Raw genomic sequence first — 26,603 nt, 5'->3', positions numbered from 1 at the left:
TACGGCCCGGGAAATCATTAATGACAACAAAACGAATGTTTGTTTGTCTAATCTTCCACCTTTCGTTAGATCAGCAATTATGCCGTCTAAAATGTACAATATTTGGGAAGGGTTTCGCAACCTAAATATTCCACAATGCGTTTTGATGTAATTTTTGCTATATATATAGGAATTCACTGGAAATATAGCTTTTAATAACCAGTATCCTAACTTTGATACATATTTAAAGGTGACATGAATGCATTACGGATGTTTTGTTCATTTTTAGAGCCCATTCAAGCAAACAGTGACCAAGTTCTTCCCATGAAAAAGTCCAAGGTGGACTGGAGTTCGGATGAGGACGACGAAGATGGACACACAAATACTACTAATGATCTCAACAGGTACCTTTCGTTCTCCAAATCCGACTGTAGCTGTGCCGAATGCCACATTTTGAAGTGGTGGAAAACGCATGCGGAGTTATTTCCAAGGCTGTCGGTAGTAGTCAGAAGAGTTCTCTGCATTCCTGCCACTAGTGCTGCCAGCGAAAGAAATTTTAGCCAGGCCGGTCACCTGCTGTCCAGCAAAAGATCGTGCTTGGAATCAAACAAGGTGGATGATCTCTTATTAATCCATCACAATTTCGTAAGTATTCTGAACATACCACGTAATCACAAGAAAGGAAACATTCCTCAAACGCTATGAATGTATGATTCTACTTTCATTTACTTCACAGGAAGAAGTGCAAACCGCCATCTGTAGTTGTAGCTCCAGGAACACAAATGAATCCTGTGCATCAGGCAGCACCAATGACGAAAAACGAATTGTATAGTTATGATTCACATGTAATTTTATTTACAGTGCCACTTTCACTTTGTTTGTAAATTAACGCTTGTAAAAATAAAATTGATGAGTATTTGTTTAAAAACTATCCTGCATTTCTTCTTGATCCTGCATTTGATATTAGTACAGTGTATAAGTATGTGGCCGAGTCTGGAGATAGGCTACACATAGCCCACTATTACTGTGTCCACGTTTATCTAGCGAACGGAACAAAATACTATACTGCTAATAATAAGAGTTGGCGTCTGACAGGTAAGGTTGGAGGGAGGAGCACTGCACGTGCCATTTCACGATGTTGCCACATTCCAGCATTCCTTTCTACATACTCTTACCCCTCGCTTCCGGCTCACTTGTTTCCTCCTTCATTCTGACCGCTGTGATCTGTTGTAGACTACCTGGCCAGGCGGTGTCGTCCCATTTGCGATCACTCTTATACAAACAATCAGGTTCTTATCAGTGACAGTGACAGGTTTGGCAACTCCCAGCAAGACGAGCTGCCCTGAAGTGTTATCTCCATGGCAACCGCAGTCGCCCCATCCTCGTTTCCATGGCAACCACACAGCCACTCCCTTTATTCCACCTCGGCAGGCAGTAAACGGACCTCCCTCTAAGAAATGTCAGACACCAACTCTTATTATTAGCAGTATATATGAAGACATTACAGTTCATAACGTTATAATTATTAGATACATTATCACCTCAAAGACGAAAATCCAATAGTCTGCAACATATTAACACACTTCAAATGTAACATATACATTTGTAATATTTAGGTTATAGAACTGATAGTAAAAACCGAAAGACATTTGTAAAAGAAATAGGTGAGGATTAATGTAAAGTAGTGGCCAATGATCTCGAGTCCGGCGAAGCACAGCTCACTGGCTGGCTAGCACTGAGCCCGCCGGTTACTGGCGACCGACCGAGCGTTTGACGCGCTCGGCCAGTCGCTGATGATCGGTAGCCTGCAACCGGCTGCACAGGACGCTCGGCCGCATTCTCCCGAGAGCCAGAGAGGCGAGCGGTACTCGCCGGTAAAAATCCGAGATAATGCAGACCTCTATTCCTTACATCCCAAACCCTACCCTAGTACTCCTTACTAAACCTTCACGTCCAACCTGCAAACTGTACCATCACTATATGTATTTGTAAACTCTATGTATGTAACTCAATATATGTAACTCAATGTAAAATTCTCAATAAAAAGCACGAGATCAAAACTGCACCCCTTAGCCAAGAGGCCAAACCCCACCACATCCCCATACAATACAGCACCGCTTTCTCCCCTCTTCCGACTCCTGCAAATCCTCCAAACCCGCCAAATCTTCTGGCCAGAGAGAAGGCGTTACCTTCTAGGTGGCCCGCCCCTTCGGGGAGGGGAATGAAAACTTTCCCCTTGGTCCTTGGTCAGGGATTATACCGGGTGAGTTAGCCACGCCTGACGTTTTATGCTGCTAGGCATCCCACCGAACGTCACAGGTGTCGATTTGGTCTATTCTCCTTTGCTGTAAACCAAGCAACAGTCGCCTTTAATCACTCACTGCACCACTGCTTTTGCAAAAACATGTACCGTATCCGACAGGGATTTGCACAATGCGTCGAACTGTCATACGGTTATGTAAAAAGTACGTGCCAATTATGAGCTTTCAGTAGGGTACGAAATGAACGCTAAAAGCGATGGCATACTGATAGAAAGCGTGTGTGCAGTTGTGAAGCGGAAGTAGTAGTCATCTAGTGGGCTTTCTGGAAAACTACTCGCTGGAGTCGCCGTGTTGTCATAGGTTAACTGCGGTGCTGTTAATACAGCTGCGTTTGGTAGGTGGGTTCGAATCCCACTTGAGCCTGATAATTTTATTCGCATTTTGTACTTCGAGAATCATCTACAGAGACAATGTATCCGAATGCCCTCACGTCGTGGGTTATTTATTTAACTAATGAATGAATTAATTAATTTATTTATTTATTTATTTATTTTGGCACTGTTCTAGGCCTTTAGGGTTGCTTATTTGGATGTTTTATAAGCAGGGCTGGACGAGGATAGAATGGTTGGGTTTTTTTGCTAGGGGCTTTGCGTCGCACCGACACAGATAGGTCTTATGGCGACGATGGGATAGGAAAGGCCTAGGAGTTGGAAGGAAGCGGCCGTGGCCTTAATTAAGGTACAGCCCCAGCATTTGCCTGGTGTGAAAATGGGAAACCACGGAAAACCATCTTCAGGGCTGCCGATGGTGGGATTCGAACCTACTATCTCCCGGATGCAAGCTCACAGCCGCGCGCCTCTACGCGCCGGCCAACTCGCCCAGTGGTTGGGGGGTTTGAATCCGCTTGACTGAGCTAGAGCCTGTTAGCGCAGTAAGTGTTCAAATCGATGGCCTTCTGCAGTAACGCACGTTTCAACACGCCGCTGCCATTCGGGCTCTTTGTAGCATTGTGGGTGTTACGGATTCACAGGCTTCTATAATAAGGTTTCGAAGGCTTTCAGGATTTTCCGTCTGCTGACCGTACACTACATCCTTCAATTAGCCACATAGGAAGAAGTCCAGTGGCGTCAAATTGGGCGATCTAGCAGGCCAGGTGACAGGGCCTCCTCTTCCTATCCATCGACCGGGAAGTGTAACAATCAGGTAGTTGCAACGAACATCTGCTGACATGTGAGGGGGGGCTCCCTCGTGTTGATACCACATGGTTACACGCTCGCCCAGGGGCACATCCTCTAGCAGCAATGGTAGTTATTCTTGAAGAAATTGTAGGTACCGGGCTCCTGTCAAATGATCCTCAAAGAAATATGGTCCAATTAGGTGATCACCAGACATTTACTCCCCATCGTGCCTGAAATGCTGCCTGCCTTACTCAGTGGGGATTTTCAACACTCCAGTAGTGCATATTATGACGAATCACAGAGCCATTATTATGAAATCGTGCCTCGTCCGAAAATAAAATGTGAGATACAAACACTGGATCATTTGCCACTTGCGTCAGTATCCAGGCACGGAAATACACACGAGTTTCGAAATCTCATCCGTGGAGTTCTTGATGTAGTTACAGGTGAGACGGACGAAAAAAACTGGAATGCAATATCCTTACAACAGACGACTGGCTGTTGTTGGCCTGTTGTGCTCCTGTCCGGGTACTCGAGTGAGGATTCTCCCGGGAAGTGTTCAAAACAATCTCAGCAGTTTTACCGGACGTAACAGGACCTGTTCGGGAAAGTGACGAAGTTATACGCAAACGTCGCTCCACCCTCGTAAACGTATTTGCGTTTGGTTGCTGCCTGTGTGGAAATATTTCCTGGTACAGGCGCTGTGCTTCCTGTGCATTCTGTTTTGCTTCGCCGTAGATGAGGAGCAAGTCAACATACACATCTGCTGAATACATAGCGAAGAAATGACCAGGACTGCTAGGCTACACCAATCGAAAGCTTATAATTGGCACGTACATTTAACATAACCGTATGACAGTTTGATGTATTGTGTAAATACCTGTCGCATACATGTTTTTGCAAAAAAAAGTCGTACAGTGATGACGCAGTAAGTGCTTTAAAGGCGACTGTAGCTTGGTATACGGCAAAAGAAAATCGACCATCACCCCACTGACGTTCATTGGGATCATCAAAAGCAGAAATGTCAGGCGCGGCTGACTCACCCGTTATTACCAGGTTGCTCTGCTCGTTCCTTTGAGTTTTGGCTCTGGGCTCTAGAACTAAAGAGAAAAGAGAACAGAAATGTCCCCTGAGACTTATTTTTTAATTGATAAAGAGGATTCCAGAGAGCAAGAGCTCTGTCAAGAGGAACAATACATAAATAATCACAACAATGACGCATTAAGGCCTAAGGACTGGGAAGGAAGCGGCCATGGCGTTAATTAAGGTATAGCCCCAGCATTTGCCTTGTGTGAAAATGGGAAACCACGGAAAACCATCTTCAGGATTGCCGAGCGTGAGGTTTGAACCCACTATCTCTCGGATGCAAGCTCACCGCTGCGTGCCCTTAAACGCACGGCCAACTCGCCCGGTAATTGTTGATTAAAATGCTATGAAGTGTCATTTAGGAGTTAGACAATTTGAATATACTGTACATCCCTCGTGCAACTGAGTACATCTGGTATTTAGAAGAACAAATCAACTAATCTCATTTCATATCTTATTCTTATACTTCTACCGTCTTTCCCACACTTGTGAGGTCGCGGGTGCGAAGTGTGTACCACATGTGGATTTGGCCCTGTTTTACGGCCGGATGTCCTTCCTGACGCAAACCCTATGTGGAGGGATGTAATCACTATTGCGTGTTTCTCTGGTAGTTGGTAGTGTGGTGTGTTGTCTGAACATGAAGAGGATAGTGTTGGGACAAACAAACACCCAGTCCCCGAGCCAGAATAATTAATCAGGCGCAATTAAATCCCATGCCCGGCCGGAAATCGAACCTAGGACCATCTGAACCTAAGGCCTCAACGCAGACCATTCAACCAAGGTGTCGGACATATGTGGAATAACATATATCAGATCATGAAATACCGACATTACCCGAAATTTGCTGTTTAAAAATAGTTGAACGCGATGGGTTTGATGTTCCAACAATATTTTATTCCGTATTAAGTGATGCAAGAGAGTTCTAACAATATTACAATGTTATTCACTATACGTCCCGCTAGTAATATTATAATTTTATTTGATTTACGTTGCGCTAACTACTTTTAAATTTGCGGAGACGCCGAGGTGCCGCAATTCTATCCCACTACAGTTGTTTTACGTGCCAGTAAATCTACTGTATATTTCAGCACATTCAAATGCCATTGGACTGAGCCTGAATCGATCAGCCAACTTGTGTTCAGAAGGCCAGCACTTAAACTTTCCGAGCCATTCAACCCGGCCAAGATAGTTGTAATTCGCCCTGATAACGGTCGATTCTTTAATAATTCAGTACATTTAACAATGCAGGTCTCTCGCAATTACGCACTCTTAAATACCAAGCAACTGCGCCAGAGTTCGATCCTGCAATCTATTCTATACAGCAGACTTATAGCAACGTTACTTTGACCCTAAGAAAATACCAAAGGTACTTACCTTCACTGAAAACATACATATCCCGAGAGGCTGGCCAGGATAATCTTTTCTACAGCAACAGAGCAGCACCAGGCCGAAAATTCCGGACAGGAGTAACTGGAATAAAACACACAAACGTTATTAAAATTTGCTGATGCTCTATTTAAGGGGCTTGAGATATTGTGGTCAACTGCCCAGCATACTAACTACGTGTAAAGTCTTTGTGATAACCGTGTGCTTATGATGTCTATGTAAACTAGGGTCCAAAAGTTAAGCATAAGTTACGAATAAGCAGGGTAACAGGAAATAGACCGCAAATCGCACGACATATGCACCTACGTACCTTACGTGTACGCTCTGTATAGGAAAGGAGTGTTCCCTGCTTTGACTAACGGCGTAACCTCAAGGTAAACACAGCCAGTGCCTGCGCCTCATATTCCCCCAGTCATGTTTGCCCTGTTATAGTGTGCGGAGTGTAGCCTCGTGGTAAAGGTGACAACATAATGGCATAACGACGCCATTTGGACCCCGTTTTGCAGGATAGAATACTCGGCCGCCTGGAAGCAGGCCAGACACAGACTGAAGTCGCCGTATCCTTGAATGTGCCATAAAGTGTCGTTTCCAGGCTTTGGATACGATTTCGAAACACAGGATATGTTAGTCGTAGGCCAGTATCAGGCCGACCAAGGGTAACCACCCCACAGCAGGACCGATATCTGGCCTTAACCGCCCGACGAAATCGGAGTGCACCTGCAAGAAAATTGTCGGCGGAGCTTGCAGCCGTCTCAGGGGTTGCCGTTTCCCGGCAAACTGTGTACCAGAAGCTCAGACAGCAGGGCTGTTTGCCCGACGTCCAGCGGTGTGGGTCCCGCTCACTCCAGCACAGAGACGGGCCCCTTTACTGTGGAGCCATCAACATCGAAACTGGACCATGAATGAATGGAGGCATGTGCTTTTCACAGATGAATCCCGCTTCACTTTGCTGAACGATTCCCACCGCACATTAATCTGGAGAGAACCTGGTAGCCGTAACCACAGGAACATCGTGGAACGGGGCCAGTATGGTGGTGGTGGCGTCATTGTATGGGGCGGCACCATGTTGAATGGCCGTACAGACCTGCCCATCTTCATGGGTGGTCCGAGGAGCACTGTTAACGCTCGGAGGTACAGTGATGAGGTACTGAAACCACATGTTCGACTCTTCAGAGGTGCGATTGGTCCATAATTGCTCTTAATGGACGATAATGCCCGACCGCACCGCGCTGCTCAGGTGGATGGATTTCTGGCTGGGGAAGACATTCATCACATGGACTGGCCAGCGATGTCTGCGGATCTCCATCCTATAGAACATGCCTGGGATGCACTGGGGAGGCGAATTGTATCCCGCCAGACTCCACCAAGGACCCTGCAAGACCTTCGCATTGCTCTTTCGGAGGAATGGGGTCGAGTGCCACAAGAGCACTTGGACCATCTGATGGAGAGCATGCCGCGTTGCTGCGAAGCATGTGTGGCCGTTAGGGGTAACCATACACTCTATTAACAGCTTATTTTGTTGTAGAAGACATTGCCAAGTTTTGTTAGTTGTCAAAGGTGTAGCTATCAGAACCTTTCTGACACTGTTTTTGGACAAGTTGTGTGACTTATGGTGTGTGAGTCAGCTACCGTTTGTTCAACAATCCGTCTGACATTCCTATCAGGCGGTATGGCCTCGTTTAGTGATTATGCTTAACGTTTGGACACTAGTGCAATTTGGTGTTCCACGGTTTAGGTGGAAACTTGCCATATCTTATACCCAAAAGCAGAGTCCTGCAGAGCAGCCCAGCCCATGAGCTGCTTCGGCAGTAGACTGCAATGGGCTTTGAAAGGCTCAAACATACGACGCCCGTGACGTCATCGCACGGGCCGGTCTGGGCAGCGTTATGTCATTCGCACACGGTGATCCAAGGACAGCGCTGTGTTAGTTCTATGGGCTGACTGCTTCAATGTGTACAGTGTACTGCGGTATCAGCGGAGTGCGTTGCATTACGGTCGAGTGGAGACGATCAAATTTGCTGTGGTTTTCGGTTAGACTTCTCCGTCTATCCTGTTATCGGAAAGGAATATGGACTGTAGTTCCAAAAGAAAAGAAACCGTGGCAGAAAAACGTGAAGTAAAAAAGAAGAAGCAAACGAACTAAAAACCGCACAATACAAGAATTCTGAACCGGATCCTAAACTTAAAATTCGTATTTGGTTGGTATTCAAGCCTGCAGTTGACGGGATGGGAAAGACGTTAACTTTGTGTGCTGTACGATCTGCGGTGAACTTTATGTACACACTAGCAGTTACCCGCGGTTTCTCGCGTTGACTTCGTAATTTGATAAAAGTAATAGTTCCACGGTACTGTTCACTCTTTGTTAACCACGTTTGTGGTATTGCCTTTTGGGGCTAAGATGACCATGCGACATAGACCTGTAGACGTGAGAACGTCTTCTTCCAAGTAAAAAGAAAAGTTTCTTTATTTTTAAAGGAGATTCCAAATATACTTGTACACATCTGTAACATCTTCAGGTTTTGATATACAGTATAAGTATCCGCATAAAAAGAACTCAACCCCTTTATCAGCCCTAACTAATATCAACTAATATTTCAGTCCTTTCATACGCCCTTAAGTGGATTTTCCGAAACCAAAATAATACGTATTTCTTTCTTCTTAAAGAAGACTAAATACCAATTCTTGCGTCTGTAACAATTTCAGTTTTTGAGATATCAGTACCCTAATAAAAATAATTCAACCCCATTTTCAGTCCCTTTTACCCCCCCCCCCACGTTAAGTGCTTTTTCCAAAAACAAAATAAGACCAGTTTTTTATTTTTAAAATATTGAAAAATATCGATTTTCACTACTGTAACATGTTAAGTGTTTGGGATATACTGTAGGTACGCTCATCTTAAAAATTCACGCCAACCCACATTTCCTTTTTACCCACCCCCAAACAAAATAATACATGTCTCTTTATTTTTAAAGAGGTTATAAATACCACTTCACGTCTGTAACATGTTAAGATTTTATGTATATGCTCAGGGATTATGTGTACAAATTTTGGTTGGCAGCTATGCCCAAACGTACACGCATAATCTAGCTGCTGTGGAATCCTGGAGCTGACGTTGCCATGGTTACGGGAGTTCATTTCTTTATGCGATTCCGAGAGCAGGGGTAGTCTGGTGCCAATATCTCCATAACGGTTGATTTTAGGGTCTTAAAATATGGCTTTCGGCCCGTAGGGCTTGCCGAGTTTTGTTCTTTGCACCAAGGGGCTTAAAATGAGCTTTGTTTCGACCTTGCACGACAAATTCAATATTTCGTCTATATTAGCCTATTATTTTGATATCTTTCCCGTCACCCCCCCCCCCCACCTCGAATTGTTTTGAAAATAAAATACAGCCCATGTCCCTCATGGATAATGTATACTTACATTAGTAAAAGGATTTTTAGAATCGGTCCAGTAGTTTCTGAGATTACGCTCCAGATATGCACAAACTAACAAAATTCGCACTCACTCTCTATTATATTAGCATAGATTAAAGAAGTCGGATTGATGTTGTCTTTTTATGATTAGATAAAAAACTGACGTTCATGATGCTCCTATTCCAACAGATGAGCTGGAAAGATATTTAAAGCAAAATTGTGGAATGGAAGAAGATAGATATAGCGTCCTATTGGAGAAAAATAGACAAAACTATCCAAAATTTCACCAGATCGTTAAGAAAGTATTATGTATGCAAGCATCAAGTTCAGCTTCAGAGAGAAATTTCAATTCAGCGGGCTTCATTCTCAACGCACGACGGTCGTTTCTACATCCAGACAATGTTGATGCTGTTCTCTTCATTCAAAGTAATTCCATTCCACCACCATTAGCAATGACCAATAAACTACGCACACTAAGTAAAAGCTATGTTCAGGTTTGTTTATGTTGTTGTCATTTCAGTTTGTATTTTATTTTGAGGTAAACGCGAATGAAGTCCTATGAATATGCTTTGTGTTATTTAGATTCATTTTCAGTTAAGTTGGTGTCAATTGCAGATGAATATTTGTTTATAATAAAGTTTCTGTTTGTTTTCAATTATTATTATTATTATTATTATTATTATTATTATTATTATTACAGTGAAGGAGAAATTTCTACCGTTTAATTCCAAAATGCGATTAGCCTACTTTGAAATATGTCATCAGCGTACGGGGATTCGTAAAGTGAGTGATCCGAATAGTAGTGTGACGTGAACATTTCGTTGCGCACGGCGAACATGTTATTGTGGCGAAGTACTCAAGGTTATTCTATTGAGCCCACCCAGTGCGATGGACTGCGGTGGGCTGTATGAGACCAGTGCTGTGGGCCAGTAAGGGGCCGCGTCAGAAGAGAACGGCACTGCACGGGCTGGGCTGCCGGAGCCCGTGGGTTTGAAGTGCTGCGCGGTGGGCCTTGCTGCAGGACTCTGCCCAAAAGCACCACAGATCAAAATGTGTTATGCGAGTGTGGTAGGCTACTTTATGCTAGTACACTCCCGATGACGCCTCACGTCAGGTCGTTGTCTAACAAGTAAGCGCTCATCCTGCATGTGTAAATAAAAGCGATGCAATGCTGCCTGGAAGTTTTGTGATTACCCACTAACGCATACAAAGAAGCAGACCTTACAGGTTTACAATTCTCTCCAGCATATGTTAGTATCCAACGTCCAGAATGTTATCTACGTCTAGTACGTCCTTCTCCTAACCATTTTCTGCATTCTCTCTAAAAGGAATAAATATTATACCCCATCAACCGTTCTGTTTCCTGCCTTATCAACGTACAAGCCATGAAGGCTCTTGGAGAGGTGGAAGGTAAAGGCTTCCACTATCCGTAACCTCGGCACTTAATGGAGTAGTGGTTAGTTCTACGGCCAGCTGCCCTTGCCCCCAGGAATTAACTTGGTACTAACTTTTAGTGTAAGCTGTGTGAACCTCAGGGCCATGGGCACCTCCGGAAGTGGAAATCTCGTTTCTTAAATTTGACGACTTCCTGACGGGGATTCGAACCCGCGTCCTTCCGGGCGAACCGAGCATGCCTTTACCGCCTCGGTCAGGCAGCCCGTTCTGTTAGGGACGGTGCAAAGTGATATGTTTGTGAAAATCCCATGGTTCCGATTTTATATTAAATTAATTGTACAGAAATAATGAATTATGTCTTCCAAATACATCAAACTGAAACATTAAATGTCGAGTCTCTACTTAGGTCTCAAAAGTTCGAATTTCGAAGTCATTAGAAAAGAATTAATTTGGGATTTACACTAGAGATTTGTCCTCCTTTAAATTATTCACGTTACGGTGTTGTGTTTGTCCTGAGAGCGCCTTGCCCGGTTAGATGGTTAGAAGGCATTGGATTTAGGGAAGCTGAGATGTCATAGATGACTGAAGTTGTTGTACTTATATTTTGGGAAATGATCATTCCGAGACTTAACCACAACGTAGGCTCATTGGATCCTCGGTTTTGGGATCGTATTCATTGGAGATTGATCTGATCTTCACAAGTAACGAGTTACGACATGACAATAGCACAGGTTGATCGGATCCTTATTTTATGTTTAGGTTATGTACAGGATATTCGGATTTTAGAAGTAACCGTTTGTGATAGATAAGTCTTCGCACATTATATTTTCGGTGACATGCGAACACAGTGACAGTTGGTATTTCACGTAGATATTTTTTTTTTTAATTTAGAACGGACTGATTGCCCACATTGATGATTGTTCTCTCTTGTTTGTAAATAAGGGTAGTGTTGAACATAGATGAGAGTGAATAGGATTGCCATTGCATGATGTTGTATGTTAGTGGTCGAGTTATGTCAACGGGATATGGTTAGTGGAGCGTATTTTCATCATGGTCAGTACGATTAACTACTGTCGCTAGGATGCTTATCCTTATTTCGTATTGAGTAATCTACCTGACACAAGATGGTCGTAACTATATGAAACTACACGTAACAGCTGAGTAGTTCACCACTAGTCCATGGGTATTTTTTGAATTTGTTGTTCGTTGTGTAAATACTAATGTTAGTGTTGAAGTTAACGTTGGTTATTGATGTATTTCTGAATTTGTATTGCAAATTTAGGAAGTGCGGTTTGACTCTTTCGGTGGGGAGATTTTAAGGGAATCCTATATACATGTTATGAAGATGGATTATTTAGTTGTTCTTTCTTTAACACACTGGAACGCTACCCTGATAAGATTTACTAATCATGTACAATTTTCCTACAGGATTTCCATCGAAAACATGTGTAATTGTTTCAAACGACGTCGCCAAATAAGCAACTGCGCAAAATACGTAAGGAGTTGACTGACTAATGTTAACCATTTCGACGAAAAACATTTTGCTGTGTGAATGTTATTTTATTTAGTCGTCCATATGTGACTTTAAAAGTTTTTGTTGACGGTTAAACTCATTCAATTAAATCCCGAGTAAGTATTCAAATAAGTAACTTAGTATTAGTGTGATATGCGTTGTTGAGCATTTTGATTATTTAACATTTTTATGATGTCAATTTGTGGCACAAGTGGTGCAATAATAATTTAATAACCTTCAATCATTTATCCTTAATTTGTGAATGTCATATTTTGTCATAAGCACAACTAACTTCTATAAACGTCCGTACAGAGTAATGATCGGTCCACAATAGAACTGGAGGTTATTCCGATTTAATTAGGGTCCAGATGATGGATTATGCGGTGCCCTGCGTTGGTATTACGTTAGTGGTCAGCCTTCATTTTAACGAAAGTTTGGAACTTGGTTTTCGAGAATTAAACTTTCACGAATCAGGAGGACTAAACCTCGGTTACTTATGGAAGCCGAATTTGGGAACGTTCAGGTTATGATTTAACTGACACAATTTGATGAGGATAGTTTCCGCTGCGTGCAGCCCCTCAGGCAATCAGTGCGGAGATAACAGAGAAGCCGTGTAACCACCAAATTTATTGTTAAAAGTAATTTAATTTGTAGTCGATATATTTTTGTAATGGTTTATGTTTGTGGGTTACTGTAGTCACGTCCTAGTTCGTGAACCATGGGCAACGGCTGAGTGGCCTAGTAAGTGGTCCTGAGAGTCGGGATACCAGTTGCTATAGAATGGGAGTGGGCATCTCGGACATATTCTGAGTCGTGGCCCTCCTTGTGCTCAGGCGGCTAGGACTATACAATTCACCGGTGGTCCATAACCCGTTAGAGAAGAGATCCTCACTTGGACTATGTGCAAGTAGGGCAGCATCCTGCTTCATGAATTAACCGAGCTCAGAACACTTTAAGCAAGCCTCGGACCTATGGGAGTAATGGAGTCCCACTCCCATTTGACAGGCGAGGGACTCCTTGGAAACAACTTGGCGAACGAAATGGAATTCGATGGGGAGCTATCAATATTAATGGGGCTTATGGAAGAAATAAGGTAGAACTGGCTGAATCAGCAAAGAGGATGCATCTGGATGTGCTAGGAGTAAGTGATATTCGGGTAAGGGGAGATAATGAGGAAGAGATAGGAGATTATAAAGTGTACTTGACGGGTGTTAGAAAGGGAAGGGCAGAGTCTGGGGTAGGGCTCTTTATCAGCAATACCATTGCACGCAACATAGTTTCTGTTAGGCACGTAAATGAGCGAATGATGTGGGTAGATTTGTCAGTTGGAGGAATCAGGACAAGAATTGTGTCCGTGTATTCACCATGTGAGGGTGCTGATGAGGATGAAGTTGACAAGTTTTATGAAGCATTGAGTGACATCGTGGTCAGGGTGAACAGCAAGGATAGAATATTGCTAATGGGCGATTTCAATGCGAGACTTGGGAATAGAACTGAAGGATACGAAAGGGTGATTGGTAAATGTGGGGAAGATATGGAAGCTAATGGGAATGGGAAGCGTTTGCTGGACTTCTGTGCTAGTATGGGTTTAGCTGTTACGAATACATTCTTCAAGCTATTCACCGCTACACATGGGAGGCTAGGGGCACCAGATCCATAATAGACTATATCTTAACGGACTTTGAATTCAGGAAATCTGTTAGGAATGTACGAGTTTTTCGCGGATTTTTCGATGATACAGACCACTATCTGATCTGTAGTGAACTAAGTATCTCTAGGCCTAGGGTAGAGAAAGTGAAATCTGTCTGCAAACTAATAAGAGTAGAAAATCTCCAGGACGAGGAAATTAGACAGAAGTACATGAATATGATTAGTGAGAAGTTTCGAACAGTAGACAGTAAGCAGGTTCAGGATATAGAAAGTGAATGGGTGGCATACAGGGATGCTGTAGTAGAAACAGCAAGGGAATGCCTAGGAACAACTGTGTGTAAAGATGGGAAAAGGCGAACATCTTGGTGGAATGATGAAGTGAGAGCAGCCTGTAAACGTAAAAAGAAGGCTTATCAGAAATGGCTCCAAACAAGGGCCGAGGCAGACAGGGTGTTGTACGTAGATGAAAGAAACAGAGCAAAACAAATAGTTGTTGAATCCAAAAAGAAGTCATGGGAAGATTTTGGTAACAACCTGGAAAGGCTAGGTCAAGCAGCAGGGAAACCTTTCTGGACTGTAATAAAGAATCTTAGGAAGGGAGGGAAAAAGGAAATGAACAGTGTTTTGAGTAATTCAGGTAAACTCATAATAGATCCCAGGGAATCACTGGAGAGGTGGAGGGAATATTTTGAACATCTTCTCAATGTAAAAGGAAATCATCCTGGTGGTGTTGCAAACATCCAAGCTCATGGGGAGGAGGAAAATGATGTTGGTGAAATTATGCTTGAGGAAGTGGAAAGGATAGTAAATAAACTCCATTGTCATAAGGCAGCAGGAATAGATGAAATTAGACCTGAAATGGTTAAGTATAGTGGGTAGGCAGGGGGGAATATTTTGAACATCTTCTCAATGTAAAAGGAAATCATCCTGGTGGTGTTGCAAACATCCAAGCTCATGGGGAGGAGGAAAATGATGTTGGTGAAATTATGCTTGAGGAAGTGGAAAGGATAGTAAATAAACTCCATTGTCATAAGGCAGCAGGAATAGATGAAATTAGACCTGAAATGGTTAAGTATAGTGGGTAGGCAGGGATGAAATGGCTTCATAGAGTAGTAAAATTAGCGTGGAGTGTTGGTAAGGTACCTTCAGATTGGACAAAAGCAGTAATTGCACCTATCTATAAGCAAGGGAACAGGAAGGGTTGCAACAACTATCGAGGTATCTCATTGATTAGTGTACCAGGCAAAGTATTCACTGGCATCTTGGAAGGGAGGGTGCGATCAGTCGTTGAGAGGAAGTTGGATGAAAACCAGTGTGGTTTCAGACCACAGAGAGGCTGTCAGGATCAGATTTTCAGTATGCGCCAGGTAATTGAAAAATGCTACGAGAGGAATAGACAGTTGTGTTTATGTTTCGTAGATCTAGAGAAAGCATATGACAGGGTACCGAGGGAAAAGATGTTTGCCATACTGGGGGACTATGGAATTAAAGGTAGATTATTAAAATCAATCAAAGGCATTTATGTTGACAATTGGGCTTCAGTGAGAATTGATGGTAGAATGAGTTCTTGGTTCAGGGTACTTACAGGAGTTAGACAAGGCTGTAATCTTTCACCTTTGCTGTTCGTAGTTTACATGGATGATCTGCTGAAAGGTATAAAATGGCAGGGAGGGATTCAGTTAGGTGGAAGTGTAGTAAGCAGTTTGGCCTATGCTGACGACTTGGTCGTAATGGCAGACTGTGCCGAAAGCCTGCACTCTAATATCTTGGAACTTGAAAATAGGTGCAATGAGTATGGTATGAAAATTAGCCTCTCGAAGACTAAATTGATGTCAGTAGGTAAGAAATTCAACAGAATTGAATGTCAGATTGGTGATACAAAGCTAGAGCAGGTCGATAATTTCAAGTTCTTAGGTTGTGTGTTCTCCCAGGATGGTAATATAGTAAGTGAGATTGAATCAAGGTGTAGTAAAGCTAATGCAGTGAGCTCGCAGTTGCGATCAGCAGTATTCTGTAAGAAGGAAGTCAGCTCCCAGACGAAACTATCTTTACATCGGTCTGTTTTCAGACCAACTTTGCTTTACGGGAGCGAAAGCTGGGTGGACTCAGGATATCTTATTCATAAGTTAGAAGTAACAGACATGAAAGTAGCAAGAATGATTGTTGGTACAAACAGGTGGGAACAATGGCAGGAGGGTACTCGGAATGAGGAGATAAAGGCTAATTTAGGAATGAACCCGATGGATGAAGCTGTACGCATAAACCGGCTTCGGTGGTGGGGTCATGTGAGGCGAATGGAGGAGGATAGGTTACCTAGGAGAATAATGGACTCTGTTATGGAGGGTAAGAGAAGTAGAGGGAGACCAAGACGATGATGGTTAGACTCGGTTTCTAACGATTTAAAGATAAAAGGTATAGAATTAAATGAAGCCACAACACTAGTTGCAAATCGAGGATTGTGGCGACGTTTAGTAAATTCTCAGAGGCTTGCAGACTGAACGCTGAAAGGCATAACAGTCTATAATGATAATGTATGTATGTATGTATGTATGTATGTATGTATGTATGTATGTATGTATGTATGTATGTATGTATGTATGTATGTATGTATGTATATTTTTGTATTCAATTTCCTTATCGCCGTTCATAACATTTTGTTTCTATTATCAGTACATCTGAATTAGTATAATTCCAGCACTTAATTTCAAGTAGTTAGTTCTTCCTTGATACCCACCGTTCATTTCGGCAAGTGACGAGAAACCTCGTTCTAAGACCACAAGATTCTACAAATACATGCTTCCGATTTAGCCGAGGTGAAGGACTGCTGCCGATCACCAAAGGATTCAGCATGTATGTATGTATGTATGTATGTATGTATTGTACCGGTTACGACCTCTACATGCCGTATTTTTTGACTATTAATTGTACATCATCACGCAAGACGTTCAGAGCGAACTTTGTTTGTTTACGTTCGGAGTAGTGAGCAGGCGAGCCAGCGACAGCTGTGTGTGTGACGTAGCTATAGGGACAATATAGATTACCCGGCTGACGCCACGTGTAGCCTGCATGGCCTGGTATGTTCTGGATATGAACGTCACGCCTTCGCGAACATTCGATTGAAAAAATTCAAAACGTCTCTAATAGTAATCGCGGCGTCTTGAACGATGCGTCATTTTGAAGAGGATAACATAAACGTCTCAAATTGCGAATCTCAAGGAAAACCGTCGAGGGATTCGCGAGATAATCAGCCTCAAAGAGATCACGTTATATGATGATGTCGGAGCCCCAAACTGAATATAAGCTGAGCTCACTAGACCCGACCACAGTCATAGCTGGGTGCCAACCCTGACTCTCCACGCTGCAGTGTTCGTCGAAGTGCTGACAGAGTCTATCTTCGGATGATTCAAAGTCTTCGTGTGGAACTTAAAATCTGACAGTCGAGTTGAAGGTATAAATTATGCGCGTGTGAACTCTATTGTATAACAAAGTCTTTATAATGGACATTGAGTATATCAATCAAACTTATAATCTGTGTGCGTCTTGGAACTCTGATTATGACTAGTCGTGTATTGGACTTAGGTGACGACAGTCAAGTTGAACTTATATTCTGTGCGCTTGTAGAAACTTCTCGATATTAATTTCGTTCTTGCAGAACTGAGTTTATTACCACGTTGCCTGTGTGAAACTCAGCCTCTGAACAAACACGTCATTAATTACAAAGTGACTCTACTACGTTATACTAGAAACTGTGACATTTTGTTAAATCTGTCAGCATAATTTCATTGATAAACAAGGGCGTTTATGAAAAGTTTGACCTTTCACATGAATGTTAATGCAAGTGATTAACCATAATCGTGTGATACGACACCAAGGTTTCACTCCGAACTCAAACTGCGTTCTTTATCCAGTTCAAACAAATTGTGTATTATTTCATTTGAACAGTGTGTAAATCATTTGTGTGTGACTGACAGCAGTATCTTTGATAAACTCTCGAACAGTCACCTGTTTTTGTGTCCAGTGCGCCTAACAACGAACTGTGCTTTTTATTTCAACCTTAGTTCTTCATCAGTGTTTAGTATTATTGCATGACTGACAGCAGTGTCTTCGATAAACTCTAGAGCAGTCATACATTTCTTTCAATGTCAAGTGCTCCTTTATTTAGTGGAAGATCACCACGAACTATGCCAAGTGCGTGAACAATTTTCAGTTTCATTATTTCTATTCATGAACTGTGCTTTATTTTCTTCCAATCTCGATGCTACCCGCATGTTCATCTTTAGTGAACTTATAAATTCTATCTACAAGACTGAGAGCGAATTCGACTGCATATCACAACCACATTAAATGAAACATTTCTGTTAAACCAAAGTGTCGGGGGACTTTTGTAAATTTGGACACTCGTGTAAGTTTTGTGACGAGTGATTACCCCGCAACATCGTCGGAGACTGTCGGAGAACTTCGGAGACCATCCAGAACGTCGAACGTTCGAGACTCAAACCTATATCAAGCCGACCTGGGTGTTCCGGCCTTAAATCAACGTAATATTGGCAACTCCCAGAACGTGTTCCAGTACCGTTCAGCCTGGTGAACTGGGAGCACGGGTCATCAAAAGGCGATGTTGAAGACAGCAACTATCAACAGTAAGGTGATGTGCACTTTAAAATACATTTTCTGAATAAAAACTCTTATTCAGTCTAACTTAACAATTTTCCTCCAGATAGGACCCTGCCTCCTGTACCAAGCCCTAGCTAGAAATCACCCAGTATTGCCCTGAGATATACTTCGAGCTAACATTGAAATTAATCCATAAAGTCGGGCTATTTTTACTGGTACAGTATGTATGTATGTATGTATGTATGTATATATGTATGTATGTATGTATATATTTATGTATTGAACGCATGACCTTTGAGCCATAAGGAGCCAGAGTCCTAAATTCATTACATGAGACTCCATATAAATTACAAGTCATGAGGAGCCCTAGCTGCACCTTTTTTTCTCTGAGCAGAGACGGCACGTGGAGAACAGGTGGTGATTATCATTCTCGCGCTAGAGATATTACGTCACCCACACGTGTAGAATGTGCAAAGACACGAAGATACTATTTTTGGTAAAAGTACATTTTAAGAAAAACTGGCGATGAAACTGCCGTAGTAAACGTCAGGAGATCGTAAGTGAAAAAATTTGGTTGTTAATGGTAAAGACTTTAGACCGCTAAATAGCTCCAGAAGGAAAATTATCGAAAGACACGCCTGTTCGTTTAAACTCTGTTATATCGACCAAGATATAGTGCCTAGTTTATGACTTAATTTAACGATTCAGTTGGTTAATAGAAACCCTAAATGTTTATTATCAAAACCGCTACTAAGCTAAGCAACTATATGTTATGTCGTAACCAGCCATAATTACATTTCTGTGGGGCGGAAAAAGTGTCTGTATATTTTGGCGGTAAATGCAGATGGCATGGGAGCGGGATTAAATTTTATGAGAGAACGCCACGCTATTTGCAATCTCGCGTTGTTTTCTGTGAACATAAGACGACCGCACCCCATTCAGACTAACATTATAAAAATCGGTTGTGAAGTTGTGAAGACTAAGTCCCCAGAAGAGAAGGCAGCTTTGGCTAAAGGTGGCTATCTAACGTTATCTCTAAGTGCAGAGAGATTGTCAGTCAAATTAACGGTATTCCCACAGGGAACCGTCATGTAAATTCACATCAGTGCAACAGACGGTCATTATAAAGCCGAAGTTCTGCAGTTAAATTAGACATATCATTGTTTGACTTTATTGCGTGTGCGGATCGATGATTTGACGAACGTTTTCGGTTCGCGGAGAAGAGAACGTGTGAAGGGCATTTTTTGTTATGTAATTATTTTCAGGTGAATGATACCAAAGATAAAGACGGGAAGAATATGTTTTGTAAAGCCACTATGTGTCGAGATGGCTGAATAAAGAATGGGAGAGGCTGGTGAGCCTGTTAAGATGTGAAACCACGCACAACTTCAGGTATGTAGACTACCTTCACATAAAGTGCATTGTATTTATTTCATGATGTCACAATTTTATTTGTGTATCTGTGACGCATTTGGTCACCCTTTTATTTCGTAAAAATATCGGAGGAATGCGACAAAAGGTCATTTTTTATGTTTCTTGGATAATAGGAAACTCGCGATACTAGCGTGTGAAATGTTGTATGGTAATAGATTTGATGGCTGTAAAACGAATATAACGTCTAGAGCAAAGTATCATTTCCGCAAGTTTATTTTCCATATTTGTTGTTTGCCAAAGTCAAGACATTAATTTATCATAAAATTCTGTTAAGTGTAAAGACGAAATTCCTGCACGTGCAATCCGTGGTTCACCACTTAGAGCGAGTGCGCGATAATGATGGAATGTCAGTTGTTGCGGAAGGCACACCGTCATGTGTTCGATCCTGAAAATTTTGTCAAGCGAATGTACGGGGTGAGACCGGTGTGTGATTTGTGAAAGGGGAGTGCTGTAGAATTGACCAGAGGAAAATAACGGTAAAATTTTTTGTATGTCAAGTTGTGAGTTTCGGTTTCGGAAATATTGTGTTGTCAAACTCAGATATGCTAGGGGTGATGGATAGTTTGTTACAGAGTGTTTTATGTAACTATATAGTGGGTCACTCAAGAGAGATATTCCATACTGAGTTACATTAGGGCCGTCTGCCAGTATAGCATCATGTTTCTTGCGGTCATCATCCACAAAGACTTTAACGTAAATCACAAGTTTAGATGTCGGTCCATGACATAGTCGCAGGTCACATCGATTCAATTAAGGGTTTATGCCGTACGACCACTGTGTGGCACATATCGATTGGACAGCCTTAATTATCTCAGGTGTCCAGAGCTCGTGTTATGGGGCTGGATTATCACCAATCATTATGGTGGTACATGCAGTCTCACATGGAAACCGATCTTAGGGATCTCCAGAATTTATTTCATTCGTAAATGAAGACGGTGGTTTCTAGTAAGGATGCCCTCAGGCAATTGAATTAAGGTCTCCAAAGCTAGCGTCTCTCATCATCCTTATTATTATTATATTATTATGGTTTTTAAACGGACAAGACTGAGTTAGTTGATTTGAGGTGGTGTAATGTCACAAGTTTCTTCAACTTTATCGCATATGGTCAATAAAGATCCATTTATTTTGACTCGACTCCTCTCACTGTAGACATTAGTTTAAATTACTGAAACCTAAGCAAGTGACGAAAAACCCGTCAACGACCCAAGAGAAAGATCGTATGCCGATTTGCTGTTAGATAAGGAAGGTAGGTGTTCTACGAAGGACCTTAAAGGATTCAGTATGTATGTATGTATGTATGTATGTATGTATGTATGTATGTATGTACACTGACTGACAGAGCAAATGCAACACCAAGAAGGAGTGGTTCGAAAGGGATGAAAGTTGGGGAAAAAACAGAGACGGCACGGACAAATAATTGATGTTTATTTCAAACCGATATGCAGGTTACACAATGCGCACGGCATCGACTCAGTAGGATGTAGGACCACCGCGAGCGGCGATGCACGCAGAAACACGTCGAGGTACAGAGTCAATAAGAGTGCGGATGGTGTCCTGAGGGATGGTTCTCCATTCTCTGTCAACCATTTGCCACAGTTGGTCGTCCGTACGAGGCTGGGGCAGAGTTTGCAAACGGCGTCCAATGAGATCCCACACGTGTTCGATTGGTGAGAGATCCGGAGAGTACGCTGGCCACGGAAGCATCTGTACACCTCGTAGAGCCTGTTGGGAGATGCGAGCAGTGTGTGGGCGGGCATTATCCTGCTGAAACAGAGCATTGGGTAGCCCCTGAAGGTACGGGAGTGCCACCGGCCGCAGCACATGCTGCACGTAGCGGTGGGCATTTAACGTGCCTTGAATACGCACTAGAGGTGACGTGGAATCATACGCAATAGCGCCCCAAACCATGATGCCGCGTTGTCTAGCGGTAGGGCGCTCCACAGTTACTGCCGAATTTGACCTTTCTCCACGCCGACGCCACACTCGTCTGCGGTGACTATCACTGACAGAACAGAAGCGTGACTCATCGGAGAACACGACGTTCCGCCATTCCCTCATCCAAGTCGCTCTAGCCCGGCACCATGCCAGGCGTGCACGTCTATGCTGTGGAGTCAATGGTAGTCTTCTGAGCGGTCGCCGGGAGTGCAGGCCTCCTTCAACCAATCGACGGGAAATTGTTCTGGTCGATATTGGAACAGCCAGGGTGTCTTGCACATGCTGAAGAATGGCGGTTGACGTGGCGTGCGGGGCTGCCACCGCTTGGCGGCGGATGCGCCGATCCTCGCGTGCTGACGTCACTCGGGCTGCGTCTGGACCCCTTGCACGTGCCACATGCCCCTGCGCCAACCATCTTCGCCACAGGCGCTGCACCGTGGACACATCCCTATGGGTATCGGCTGCGATTTGACGAAGCGACCAACCTGCCCTTCTCAGCCCGATCACCATACCCCTCGTAAAGTCGTCTGTCTGCTGGAAATACCTCCGTTGACGGCGGCCTGGCATTCTTAGCTATACACGTGTCCTGTGGCACACGACAACACGTTCTACAATGACTGTCGGCTGAAAAATCACGGTACGAAGTGGGCCATTCGCCAACGCCGTGTCCCATTTATCGTTCGCTACGTGCGCAGCACAGCGGCACATTTCACATCATGAGCATACCTCAGTGACGTCAGTCTACCCTGCAATTGGCATAAAGTTCTAACCACTCCTTCTTGGTGTTGCATTTGCTCTGTCAGTCAGTGTATGTATGTATGTATGTATGTATGTATGTATGTATGTATGGTTAATAATTTTGGCCCAGAATTAGACAATATGTCACAGAATAGTAAGATTATGGGGTAGGCTTGCGCTCCTGGTATTTTGTGTTGTAAATGCTGTATATGCAGTGTTGGTGAATGTTATGAATAAAATTGTGAAACCTTAAGTGATGTATTTTTAATTGTGATAATAACCTTTGTTATTCATGGTGTTATTTCGTAATAATCGTTAAATATCCATCGTGTTGTGTAGGAAGGAGTATTGTGGACGTTATTTTGGGTATACTGAACCAGTTATCTCAATTTCGCATGTGCAGAATATCACCATTTTGAGTTCGGAATTGACGAAATGACGAAACCCTTTCTCCATGTTTTCTTCCGTGATCGTCTGGAGACCGTTCAATATTTGGTCAAAGGCCACTGGTTCACTGTTTGCTGAAGAGAAGGGAGAGAACCCGAGTCTGTGATGTTTCGTGTTGTTAAAAGAACATTTTTTCGGCAAAATTGAAGGAAATACAAGAGTCAACATTAGAACTACATAATGTTAGTATTCAACGTGATTTTCTTGGACCATGAAAGTAATTAAGAATAAGACCTGTGCAAACTTCAATCCAGCATACGTCACGACAGGTGTTGGCAAGGATAACTGCACGGCATTTTTTAACATGGCTACTCCATATTAGGATGAGAATATAGATCTACCCACCCTAACGGTATTTCGTCCAATATCTACGAAGGGAATATCATGCCTTCAATACATTGCAACGGCCTGAATTTTTGGAACCAGACCCACTATTTCTAGGTGGAAAAATCCTGCAGGTTCGCAAAAACGACATCATCAATTCGGAATTGCGAAGGAAGTTTGCCACCAAAGCATTTGTTTACTTAAGCCACAGTGTACAGGGGTGATCACTCTTTATGTTCAAGTCGGGGGGAAGGGGGGGTGCTAGATTTGCGACCCTCTGTCTCGTGCCAGGAGTTTTGAATTTTGAAACTTTTCTACAGGTAAGCTAAAGTGTGGAGTTACTAGAGATGAGTGGATAACTATAATAATATAACAGTAACTTTTGAACTAGTAAATTCCATAATGCAAAATAACTGAGAGTCAAGTTTATTTAGGCAGTCAGTGTTTGAATCTGTATAGCTCGTCAGCGTAAAATGCGTTCCAGTATTGTGAAGGTGATATTTAGAATCGGAGAACTATGGCTGACAAGGTCACATGTCCAGGCAGACAGATATTTATAATGGTAAATAACATTTCGCTTAGTCGAGGGGAGAAGGGTGTATGAGATGGAACGACTGGATTGACGACCGCACAGAGACACGGGAGCGGCCTCCTCCTCACGCTGGCTAAGAGCGCGACCCTAACCTCGCATCCGCCATCTTGGAGGGGCTTAACCTAACTTTTTATGCGTAAGAGAGCTAGCCTAACCTCACGGAAGGGCCTAACCTCAGTTTTACAGCCTGCCCTTCCTGACGCCTAAGAGCGTGATTCTAACCTCACATGCACTATCTTGGAGGGGCTTAACCCTTTGGCACTCAGCCTATATACAGGAGTCCGCTCGAAGACACTCAGACTAATTTATGTCATTTTCCAAACCGACTTACAAAAAATCAACACGTAAAGAGTTTAACACACATTAAAATAAAATAAATCACCCTAATACAGGAAACTATGAGCATTTCAGAAATGAACATACCTAGAACGTATTGTTATTGGTAAAGCCAGAAACAATTATTAAATTTTGAAAATAAATTTAAAAAAATAATTTTTGATTTTCAATGGCTGAAAAATCAGACATTATTGCGTATTCCTTCTTTACTATTAGACGTGAAAGAAAGAACATTTATTTCTGATTAATTTGATATCAATATGATGTTTGTGCTGCAAATCATTTATGAAGCATGGCACATAGTTATTCACTGTACATGTAACGGTCATCGATGTCAGGTCCTCGCGGTCCGATGCACGGTGAGCAGCTGTGACTGTGTCATTTCCCACATAATGCGAATCACTTCCGGCAAAAAAGGTCATTATTACTGTCTAAATCATCTGAAAATTCAAGGATATCTGCCTCATTCGGCCTTGAATATGGCCTAGCCATTACGATAAAAAGATGACGCAAGCACGTGCAACAACGGAGTTATGAAATGGAGTAAAATTATAGTTTGCGAAGTACAGCGAACACACGATATACCAAAGAAACTAAATATACTGTTAACTAAACTCATATCAAGATCAAATTGTTGTATTCATAAGCCAACCAAAACAGATCCACGCAATTAACAACTTCAAATAACCACAACATAAACATTCACGGTCAACAGATGTTATTTGTCGAAAATAAAAATATTTTTTAGGGTTGGAGGATATATCTGTAGAGTAAAACGCAAATTCAACGTTTTAAGGTACCGTCACGATCAACTGTTACGATTTAACAGCCACGGAAATGACGAAAATGCCTAAATAGGACAGAGCCGATGTATCGGCGCCGTGAGTGTTTTCGCCATAACCTCTCGCGCCGATAGATCGGCGCGCTGAGTGCGAAAGGGTTAACCTAACAAAGAGAGCTAGCATAACCTCACGGAGGGGCGTAACCTCAGTTTTACGGTCGGCTGCCCTTCCTGACGCCTAAGAGAGTGAGCTTAACCTTATATCTGCTATCTTGGAGGGGCTTAACCTAACCATTGACGCACTAGACAGCAAGCCTAACCTCATGGAAGGACCTAACCTCAGTTTTACGGCTGGATGCCCTTCCCGACGCCAATTGCACAAGATGGCGGCTATACATGGCTGCGTATGAGACACCGCCTATCCTCACATCCGCTATCTTAGAGAGGCTTAACCTAACACAAGACAGCAAGCCTAACCTCATGGAAGGGCCTAACCTCAGTTTTACGGCCTGATGCATTTCCCGACGTCAACTGCACAAGATGGCGGCTATACATGACTCCTTATGAGACGCCTTAAGGGTGCTTACGCAAGATGGTGGCTGCAAGATGGCTGCTATACATAGGCTATTATGAGACTCCCTTGGGATGCTTGCGCAAGATGGCGACTGCTCTTATGAAACGGCTTAAGGGTGCTTGCACAAGATGGCTTGAGACACCCTAAGGATGCTGGCGCAAGATTGCGGCTATACACAGCTCCTTATGAGACACCTTAAGGGTGCTTGTGCAAGACGGCTGCTGCTCTTATCAAGAAAGCTAGCTTAGAGGCTAACGTGCCGTGCTGGTTCGATTCATTGAATTTGGGGCTTAAATGCAAAACGTTAAATATCTCGAAAACGGTGCGTCGTAGAGCAAAACGGACAAACTTTTCTGCCCATTACCGAGGTTCGCAGTATAAGGAACATGATAGTATAAGAAAAAAGTAGTCTAATGATGAGATCAACGGTTCGGTTCCTACTTAAGCCCTTTGGCATTTAGTCCGTTTTTAGCTTGTATTGAAGCAAGTTTTCGTAACTTGATTAGGTCTTGCTATGGTAGAGAGTATAACATGCTGTGCTGGTTCGATTCATTGAATTTGGGGCTTAAATGCAAAATGTTAAATATCTCGAAAACGGTGCGTCGTAGAGAAAAATGGACATAATTTTTCTGCCAAATACTTCGCAGTATCAGGAACATGACAGCATAAGAAAAAAGTTGTCTAATGATGAGATCAACGGTTCGGTTCCTACTTAGGCCCTGTGGCATTGACAGCTATCTAATTCTACAAGATGGCGGCTATACATAGCTTCTTATGAGACTGCTTAAGAATGCTTGCACAAGATGAGTGCTATACATAGGCTCTTATAAGACGCCCTAGGGATGCTTGCGCAAGATGGCAGCGACAAGATGGCGGCTATACACAGCTCCTTATGAGACGGCCTAGGGGTGCTCGCACAAGATGGCGGCGGCTCTTATGAAGAAAGCTAGCTTAGAGGCTACTGCGC

General features: G+C 42.9%; 1 protein-coding gene across 1 annotated transcript in view; it reads right to left on the bottom strand.

The window, feature by feature from the left end:
* LOC136862832 (sarcospan) overlaps positions 1-26,603 on the bottom strand; it is a 233,893-nt gene that overhangs the window by 15,714 nt on the left and 191,576 nt on the right. The window contains exon 3 of the mRNA XM_067139100.2: positions 5,879-5,974. Coding sequence (XP_066995201.1) covers positions 5,879-5,974 — 96 coding nt within the window. The remainder of the gene's footprint in view (positions 1-5,878; positions 5,975-26,603) is intronic.

Source organism: Anabrus simplex, chromosome 2 (genome assembly GCF_040414725.1).
Source record: "Anabrus simplex isolate iqAnaSimp1 chromosome 2, ASM4041472v1, whole genome shotgun sequence".
Classification (NCBI taxonomy): domain Eukaryota; kingdom Metazoa; phylum Arthropoda; class Insecta; order Orthoptera; family Tettigoniidae; genus Anabrus; species Anabrus simplex.
The sequence above is the reverse complement of the archived record's forward strand: the minus strand, read 5'-3'. Positions and strand labels throughout refer to the sequence as shown.